Source organism: Eretmochelys imbricata, chromosome 1, assembly GCF_965152235.1.
Source record: "Eretmochelys imbricata isolate rEreImb1 chromosome 1, rEreImb1.hap1, whole genome shotgun sequence".
Lineage (NCBI taxonomy): Eukaryota > Metazoa > Chordata > Testudines > Cheloniidae > Eretmochelys > Eretmochelys imbricata.
The window spans coordinates 239,971,296-239,980,865 of record NC_135572.1 but is presented as its reverse complement, the minus strand read 5'-3'; the positions used below and the strand labels follow the sequence as shown (position 1 = coordinate 239,980,865).

The window sequence follows — 9,570 nt, the reverse complement described above, 5'->3', positions numbered from 1 at the left end:
TTCCCCCAAGGCCCCACCCCCTGCCAAGGGGAGGGCTGAGAGCAGCCAGTGGAGGGTCCCCAGCCCCCCACAGCTCCCTGAGTGGCTTCAGCCCTGGGGTGGTGGGTGGCAGACTCCAGCCACGGGGCTTTGAGTTTCATTCCCTGGCTACACAGTAGCAGGCTCTGGCACCAAGATCACCACCCCCTCACCCCTGGCCCCCGCTGCCTCCGTACCCACCTCCCTATCCAGGGTTTAATTTGTCCCCAGGCTTGCCAGGGCTGTGTAAGTCTGTTGTGAAAAATGATATCTATATGTTTGTTAATATCAATTTTTGCAGCGGACTTAATAGCTAGCAAGTTTTTTTTAAAAAAGCATCCGAAAAAGAAATGACAAGAAAAAAGACAAGAATGTGCAAAGCACCTTATTTGTGTTTCTATTCTGTTTAGGTCCAGTAAAGAATAGAGACAACTGTACATTATTTTTATTAAGTCTGCAAAAAAAAAAAAAGCTACATGAATAAATTACAATGATTTGGACATGTATACGTGCATATGTATTTGTTTTTTCTAAAGTTAATTAAGTATTTTAGGAAAAATTTCCAGAGCAGCCACCAGAAAGAGTTGGTGACTGCATGCTGAGGCCACCAAAAATTTTATTGTGTGAACCTCTGGAAGGGGACTGTCTGTGACCCCATGGTAAGGCTGATATAGCGATCCAGGAGTTCACATTTGTTACTGGCTTGGTGAAATCTAATTATAGAACACGCCATCAGCTTGGGGTGTCTGCCCTCTTTCTGACAGTCTGCCCTGAGGTAGGCACTCACAGTTGTGAGCCACTCCAGACAGCATGGTACTCAGCATCTCCCATTGTCTTCACTAGGAGTTGTGTTTACTCAGCATTTCTGACAGTCAGGTCCTCTCTATTTCAGAGCCTAAATATGTATCTATGGCGCTAACTTTGGGCCTGCAGGATTGAAAAGTTAGTATAGAAGTTATGTTGTATATCTTTTAATTTTGTTTGTTCCATGGCAAATTTTCTCCTTCTTAATTAACCTATTTCAAAATAAACATATTGAAAGTGACTGTCTACTGTCGAAGATGACAGTTATCATTTAATAATGGCCAAATTATTTTTGGGGAGAGGAAATTAAATACTCAAAGGTTTCAAATATGATAAAATTCATAAAGAAAATAAACAAAGACCTCTGTTAGAACCTGATCCAAAGGCTTTTGAATTACTTCTATTGATTTCAGATCATCCTTTAGAGGCTACATTTCAGCAGTCCATCCCTATTCAGTAAAGCAGGTAAGCACATGATTAACTTAAAGCACATTCCTATGTTCCTTTGAATGTGAATTAAAGGCATGTTTAAGCACGTGCTTAAGTGTTTTGCTAAATAGGGATGGATGTCAGCATGTGCTTAAAGGTTTTGCTGAACTGGGACCTTCATACCAATCTCATATTTTATTTTACTTTAAAATTATTACCAGGAGGCATGCTTAGTGAGTGGAAATACCTCTTTCCTCACAAGACATTTGGGTTTGCAGAATACTCTCTCAAGGCATGCAGGCCGGGGCAAACCTTTTATTTCAGACAGAGAAATAAAATGATGCACTCCCACAGGAAGAGATGAAGATAAGCTTGTGATGCTCACAGGGCTGTATACCTCAGTAACTGTTCCTGTCTGGGCTTGGCCAGATAAAAGAGGCACACAAAGCACTTGCAGCTCATGCAAAGTTTCCTGCCAGCAGTCAGATAGAAGAATGAAAGCCCCCTTTGTTCAAATAGAAGTGAAGAAGGGCCAGCATCCCCCTGAGAGGGGATAATTGAAAAAAAGGCAAACTCACACAGTATTAGGGCAGTAGCATTTCAGTCACTTTATTGTGATCACGATTTGTAGATAAGGAATGATGTAACATTTGAAGTCACAACGCTGAAAAATCCTCAGTGGTATATAAACATAATACAAATGTTTTGCTGACCGAAATAAATAAATAAATAGTAAGTTATGTCTTGCAGGTGGATGTGGCATAGTACAATAGGGAAGACAGGCACAACAGTATTGCACTGGAGTTGCAACTGTCTTTTTCTCACTAATATCAGACATCAACTGGAAAATCATGTTTTAAAAGACAAATTATGTATCTATACCTATATAGGCCTATGTTTTCCAAAGTAATGAGTGATTTTCTATGTCTCAATTTCTGTGTGCACAACTTGAGACACCTTTTAGGGGCCTGAATTTCAGAAAGTACAGAGTACCCGTCCTCTGAAAAGTGTGTCCCTTTTGATATCTCAGGTTTGGTGATGCACAATTCACCAAAATCACTAACCACTTTTGAAAATGCTGGGCACCATTCTTAGAACAGATTTTGTGCATTTAACAATCCTGCTCCCCAAAGTCTCCACACCGGGGCACCATTTGGTTTAGTTTGAACTTTAATAGGGATGGTAACTTTTTGATGCTGCTCAAAGTGATTGGATCCCTTTTGCTGGCCAAGCCGCCCTGTTGCCTTTTCCCAAACCGAAGTCCAAAAGGGTTAAAATTAAACTTGCTCCTGGTGAATCGCAGTCTGCAGGAGATCTGACTCTCAATCTTGCTCTCCTGGATGAAATAGCAGAGGCTGGACTGCTCTGCAGAATTGGGACTATTGGAGTCTTGGCTCATCTGATAGGAGTTCCTCTTGGCTTGTGTGTCACTGACTGGATATTCAGCATCTAGGGCAAAACACACACCACCATCACCACAGAGGAAATCCAAAATACCTTGAAGTAGTGTGCAAAATTCATGCACACACCCTACAAGCACTTCCTTTAGCAATCTCATGCAGTGAGTTTATCCTGCTGGAAATTGCAGTAGACTCTGTCAGAATTCCTCAGCTGATTTCTTTTGATCTCTCTTGATTTCTACTGGTCTCTACTGGTTTCTACTGGAGGACTATTAACCCCAAGAATCACAGGCACTGACTTTCCATTGTGTTGGGGGGTCCTCGACCCCTGACTCTGCCCCAGGCCCCACCCCTACTCCACCCCTTCCCACCTCTGCTCCACTCCCTCCCCCGAGCGTGCCACATCCTCGCTACTTCCCCCTCCCCCCCAAAGCCTCCTGCATGCCACGAAACAGTTGATCATAACAGGCGGGAGGCGCAGGGAGGGAGGGGAGGCGCTGATCAGCGGGGCTGCTGGAAGCTGCTCAGCACCCACCATTTTTCCTCATGGGTGCTCCAGCCCCAGAGCACCCACAGAGCCAGCACTTATGCCAATAATCCTGTAGAACTGTTTCTCTGTTCCAAAACCCAGTTGCCACTGGAACGAACAGGAACTAATTTAAAAAAATTCACCTGGAATTTCCAGAATCATTGATTAAAATATTGGGTGGAATCCTGGTTCTATTGAAGTCAGAGGCAACATTCCCATTGACTTCGGGGGGTGAGAATTTCACCCATTGTGACTAGTTATTAATTTGTGTAAAATTTTCCAGGAAGGGTTAAAACCTGGCAACAACAAAATAGGAATCAGACCCTGATGAAAAGTTAATAATATTCTGCTAGGAAGTACAACAGAGAACAATAATTATTGACCTTTTATAAAATAGTTCCAAGGGAATTTTATTATAACAAAACAAAGAATGGAAAACTGTTTTGCAAATATATGAATGTATAATCACAAAGAGTATGAAAGGTACAATTGTCTACTTTTTCTAGTTTATTATAAGAAAAGAGTAGCCAAAGGATTGTGTTTTATCTTTCTGCTTAAATATATTAGTAACATAGTGATATCAGCACAGTCATTCATAAACTGAGATTTAAAATTTACATACACACACCAAAAATATCACACACTACCCATAAAAAAACAGGGCCTTAGTTTCTACTTTAGTGCTTCTGTGTAGTCACGTGTACCTGTGCAAAGTATGTGTGTGTACAACACCAGCATTCGTATTTGTTGAGTATTTTATAGCAACTTTACCCTGGCATACACGATTCCACAAGATTCATTGCAGTGGAGAATCAGGCCAATGGGATTAAAATTCTGCCACAAACACAGCTGAATCCAAAAGTTACAAGCAAAATACAATAGCAAATACCAGGAGAAAGTAGGTATAAAGAATCATGCAAATTAATCCTTTGTCCCTTCACTTCCCATGGTGTTATCAGGCAAGATCAAATAGATCAAAACTCTCTTTTACACAACCATTTATTAAAAGGTATAGTGTACTTGGAAACTATCTACTAAATGTATGGGGCAATTCTCCATTCCCATGGATCTTCTGGCATAATTTGCTCCTGTTCAGAGTGGGTGTAAAATGCTAGCCTACTGTAATGATAATATTTTACACCCATTTTACACTTATTGGGCCTAATCCTTGGATTAGCTGTGATTGGCACAGAACCCAAGAGGGAGGCAAATGTGGCTGTATGCCACCTATACACATCTCCCCTGATCTTGGGACCAATGAAAACCAGGCCTGTCCCCGGTGCATCTTAGAACAAACCTCTGGACTTCCCCAACTTGCACCCAAATTCAATGAGACCAAAGGGACAATCTAGTAGCCAGGAGTTGCTGAAATGCCCTCTCCTTCATGTCCGCTAACATGATCCCTACAGTGGGTCTTGCTGCTGGATGTTTCCCCTGTGCAAAGGGATTCCTCAATTGGTCACTTAGCTAGCCTAGCTTTTAATCTGCTTTGCACAGCTGGAGTAGCATGAAAAATAGATTTAAGAAGGCATTATAGGCTACTCTGCATAGGTAAATGAAGACATAAGGTGAAAGCTAGTGGAAATCAGATTTTATGGCTTGACTAGGATGTTAAGGAATAGGATCCATTGCAAAAAACACTGGCCATCAACGTTCCTATGAGTTGATGTGATTTCTTCTGATGCATGGATTCCCTTTAATTTTTACAGCTTGTATTAGGAAGACTGTTGTCAACCAATTTTTTTCACGCTCGCGCCCCCCTCCTCCCCAAATAATCATTATTTTGAGTAGAGTCTCTTTGTTATTTATTAATTTCTTTGGTTTCAGCCTAAAATGTAATGATGATTTGAATTTTTAAAATTAGTATTTTATATATAGTGCCTGTACTTGGTATAAATTAGAGCATCCCCTAATTTACATCCACCTGTCAGTGGACCCAGGGGCCTGTTCCAGCAGCCAGAAATGGCCAGAACATACAACCTCCTATCCAGATTCCCTTCTTCCTGGACACATCTGGGGGTGCCTCTAGACCATTAGGGGATTCCCTCTTGCTGGAGGAATCCTCCACTAGCCAGTTTAAGCCAGTAACGTGCCAGCCTTACTCTCTGTGTCAGTAGCTACAGTGGGGTCAAGATTCTAGCCCATAGTATCTCCAATAAACATGAGGATGGTCTTTGCAATATGTGATACTTTACCTACAGAAGCAGCAGAGATGATAGCTAGTTGGATAGATGAAACAGAAAAAACATACCTGAAAAATCAACCAGCTGAGTGGATGCTAAGTCCCCATAAACAGGTTTACCAAAAGTCCCATTTTGGTAAATGATCACCATGATGAATGAAAAGAGCAAAAGCCTAGTCATGTCACAGCTAGGGAGAGAGAGAGAAAAATGGATATTTAGTACAAAACTCTGTGTTTCCCATTTCCTTAGAACCATCCCTTCTCTTGCCAACCACTAGGAGCTTGATCCAAAGCTCACTGATATCAATGGGAGCCTTTCCATTAACTTCAATGGACTTTAAGATCAGGTCCTATATTGGGAATCCATTCAAAACAGCCAGTGTCTAGCTCTCCCTGAATAGAAAGGGCTCTGTGTTTATTTCTTTAAGTCTTATTAGGAAAAACTCATCTATCATAATTCAAGTGTCTTGCAATCATGTCTCAAAAACACATAACACTTTGGCAGAAAGTCAGTGGGACTTAGGTTCCTAATAAGTGGGACATAAGTCACCTTAGAAAATAGGTTTTAGGCTCCTAAATCTCGTATGCATGTTTGAAAGTTTTATTTTAATGTCAACCATTTTGGGATTCAACAACAACAACAACAAAAATATTGGCTCAACAGTTTGAATACAGATTCTAAGGTAGAGAAAAATTATGATTTTATCTCCTTCTCTCCGTCTCTACTACAAGCAACTTTGCAACAGCTTCCCCCTAAAAGGATTAAAGATACCACAACTGACATCTCATTTCATTTGCATGGCTGAAAAACAAAATGCATGAAACAAACAACTCCACAGCAGGGACGTTACTTTTAAATCTGGAAAGTTGCTTTTCATTTTAAAAAAATTAATCTTGCCTTTGTTTATTTTCTCTCCACAGTTATTTCATGTTTCTACAGCAGAATAGTAGATGTGCACCTAAAAATATGCAGGGATAATAATAAAGCAGCAAAAACTCTTTGGGGGGTGAGGAACCCACATGCTGATTAAAGGAACACTTCTAAAAGTGAAAAGGCTGCACAGAGGGAAACAGAAGTTAAGAGAGAGGAAAAGGAGAGGGAAAAAAAGAAAAGGGAATAAAAATAAATAAATGGATGTCTACAGTCTGCAACAGTCTATGCAATTATAGCATTATAATCCTACCTTTTAATAGTTAGAAACCATAATCACCACCACCAACATTTCAGCAGTAACTCACATCTGCAATTTAAGTAACAAGTCCTTTTACATGAATTGGGCAAATGTACTATATACATCCAAATAAAATTCAAGAATTACTCTTGTCTCAGAGGTTCCTTCAGTTGCTTCTTAAGAATGGTTCTAGTTTTGGCACTCCACACACCACAAGTGCTAACAGCTCACCTTAGTTAAAGATCCTGCCTTTGCTGCTTGTTTTCTCTCTTCCTCTCTGTGTTTCTCTGTCTGAAGCAGATGCTACTCCCCTATATGAAGAGCCCCTAATTAACTAATTCTGTTGTGATTCTGGTTTTGTGTGCTGCATGAAGTTGTCATGAATCATGGTTTAATAACAGGAATAAAGCATCCTTTTGCTGCAACAAAACAATACAACATCTGGAGAACTTATGTTAATGTCAGTAGTGCCGCCTACTGCTCTAATTTTCACAGTGCAATGCTCTCTCTCTCTCTGTGTCTGTGTGTATATCTATAATTGCTACAAAACATCAGAAGTCCCTGCTGCAAGGTTTGACTCAGAATATGTATGAGCATTTTAAACACCCCTGTTTATTTTGTTTTCCCATGGGCTTACATGAGATGGTGAAATTGTTTACCTTTACAGCAAACCAACAAAACCCATGCATTATTGCTAGTTACACACCCCACATTTCTATAAAGTTTTTCTTCTCTAACACACATTTACTCCTCAATGGTGAGGTGGATTTCTTTGGGATCAATTTTACCAACAAAAATAGGATCCAAAGTAGTACTATAGTTTCCCCATCTGTGAAATGAGAATAATGACCGTTGGACTGTTGAAAGCCTGAACTCATTAATGTCCATAAGAAACGTTGAGCTATTCAGGTGGAGGACAGAAGGTCTTCAAGGAAGGCTTAGTACAAGACACAGGCAGGCAAAATTCCTCCTGACTTAAATGAGAGTTTTGCCTGAGCAGACAGTGCAAAATATTGTCCATGTTTTGAAAACTCTGAAGACAAACCAAAGGAGTAACCTACAGATATGTTCACACAGCACAGCACCCGTGGCTGGCCCATGCCAGCCGACTCAGGTTCACAGGGCTCGGGTAGTGGGGCTGTTTCACTGCTGTGTGACGTCTGGGCTCGGGCTGGAACCAGGTCTCTAAGGCCCTGCAAGGTGGCAGCGTTCCAGAGCTCAGGCTCCAGCTCAAGCCCGGAGCTCGACACAGCAATGAAACAGCCCCACAGGCCGAGCTCCACGAGCCTGAGTTGGCTGGCATGGGCCAGCTGCAGGTTTGTCTTTGCTGTGTAGACATTGCACTTAGAGCACACAGACAGCGTCAATGCACATGGAATATGATTCCTCTTCAAAGATCTTGTAAACATGAACTAATTCTTATTCACCATCCAGGTAAGTAGTGTTATTCCCATGTTGCAGGTGGGAAATTGAGGCAACAAGGTTCAGTGACCACAAAAGAAGCCAGTCTCACAGGCTGGACTATAACTCTGCATATGTCTACACTGCAATGTGAGCCCGTGCTTGAGACCGGGCTGAAAGTTAACCCCCCTGCGTCTACAATGCAATTGTGCTGACCCAGGGCTCGGACCCAGGGTCCCAGGATCCTGCAGGGCTGGAGGGTCCAAGCTCGAGTCCATCTGGGACCCAGGGTCCAAGCCTTATTGCTTTGCAGAGTAGCTGCAGTCCTGCTTGATTCAGGTCCCAGGAGTCATCTGGAAATATCCCACAATTCCATGGGATTGTCCAATCCCTTATGCTTCCTTATGCCTCTCTATGCCAACTATCTGCAATCCACTCTATTGCTCTCTTGAAAACAGAAGCCCCCTTCCCTCCACCTTGGCAAACAGCAGCAGTTCAGGTCAGCATTAACCCATTCTGTTCTGCTCACCAATCTGCAAGCAGGGCTGCTGGAACGGGGGGTCAGGGAGGCGGAGAGAAGCGAGCAGGTGGTGGGGTCTTGGGCGAAGGGGCAGCACGGGGGCAGGGCCATGGTTGGGGCACCAGTGGTCCCCCGCACTTTTAGGGAGCTTCTGCCGCTCCTGTCTGCAAGCATGCTATCAGAGAAGCCTCCTGGGTTTGCAATGGAGAGCGAACCAATCAAGCCTTTTGCTAAGGAGCTGCTTCCCAGTAATGCACAAGGCTGGCAGTAAAGTTTCCCCACGGTGCACCCCGTTCCTAGGGCTAGAGCAGCCACATTTCAGGGAGAGGGATACTAGGGACTCTTGAGATATGGTTAATTTGACTTGGGTCTGTGCACTACACTGTGAAAGCCAGAGCCTAGGTTCGAACGCGGGTCAGAAAATGCTTAAACGAGGTTTAAAACACAATCTAGACACTCAAGCCCGTGGCTTCCTATCATATAGTCAATGGTTGGGGCTTGGGTTTTGTTGTTGTTGTTTATTTTTGTCTTTTTTTCCCCCTGTCATTTGTATAAATGTCTGTTATGCAATGATAAAGAGACAGATGCCTGTGCGCTTCAAAGAAGAGTGTTTAAAAAGCAACCCTCTACACAAACCCACAGAGGAGAGAGTTAAAACCAATCTACAGGCTGGCATTATAAAGCTTTAAAGGCAACATATACAATTTCCCCTAAGTAATTTAATGCAAAGCAATTTTTACCTGCGTTGTGAAAGACTCTGCGGATTGTGGGCTTATAAAGTGGTCTTGACTCCTGGGTGATTTGACAGAGATGTACATATATCTTTTTGGCTGATAACAGTATCTCTTGCCTGCCAGGAGCTAATGTTTACATTCAGCATTCAGAAAGATAGTGGTGGAAAGTCAGTTGGCTGTATCCAGTTTACAGAACCAGCCTCTTATTTGGGTATTGTTTTCTTTTTTAAACTTACCACACCATTGAAACTGTGGAGGGTCTCATTTTCTTTTTCTCTAGATATCTGAGAACAGAAAGCAAGAATCTGGGAATACGCTGTGTAAACAAATACTCAAAAAAAGGAAGAGACACAGATGAAATAAAATATACATGAGCTAATA

The 9,570-nt window shown here is 42.1% G+C and overlaps 1 protein-coding gene across 3 annotated transcripts; it reads right to left on the bottom strand.

Moving 5' to 3' along the window:
• Nucleotides 1-1,844: 1,844 nt before the first annotated feature.
• On the bottom strand, nucleotides 1,845-9,262 carry LOC144259269 (uncharacterized). Of its 3 annotated transcripts, XM_077807461.1 has the most exons (5): nucleotides 9,196-9,217; nucleotides 6,766-7,363; nucleotides 6,547-6,603; nucleotides 5,432-5,550; nucleotides 1,845-2,700 (listed from the first exon to the last, which is right to left on the bottom strand). In XM_077807461.1, exons 4-5 carry the CDS (start codon nucleotides 5,541-5,543, stop codon nucleotides 2,363-2,365), a joined length of 450 nt encoding a protein of 149 aa, XP_077663587.1. In that variant the 5' UTR covers nucleotides 5,544-5,550; nucleotides 6,547-6,603; nucleotides 6,766-7,363; nucleotides 9,196-9,217; the 3' UTR covers nucleotides 1,845-2,362. The 3 variants fall into 3 exon arrangements, with proteins under 3 accessions (XP_077663587.1, XP_077663590.1, XP_077663589.1); XM_077807464.1 differs by lacking the exon at nucleotides 6,547-6,603; XM_077807463.1 differs by lacking the exons at nucleotides 6,547-6,603; nucleotides 6,766-7,363 and having other exon boundaries at nucleotides 9,196-9,262.
• Between the last annotated feature and the right edge of the window lie 308 nt (nucleotides 9,263-9,570).

Bases quoted from the DNA above. Each gene is read 5' to 3' on its own strand.
- LOC144259269 (XM_077807463.1), bottom strand. From the start codon at position 5,543: ATGACTAGGCTTTTGCTCTTTTCATTCATCATGGTGATCATTTACCAA. The intron at 2,701-5,431 runs GTATGTTTTTTC...GTTTTGCCCTAG, and splicing joins TCAGCTGGTTGATTTTTCAG to ATGCTGAATATCCAGTCAGT.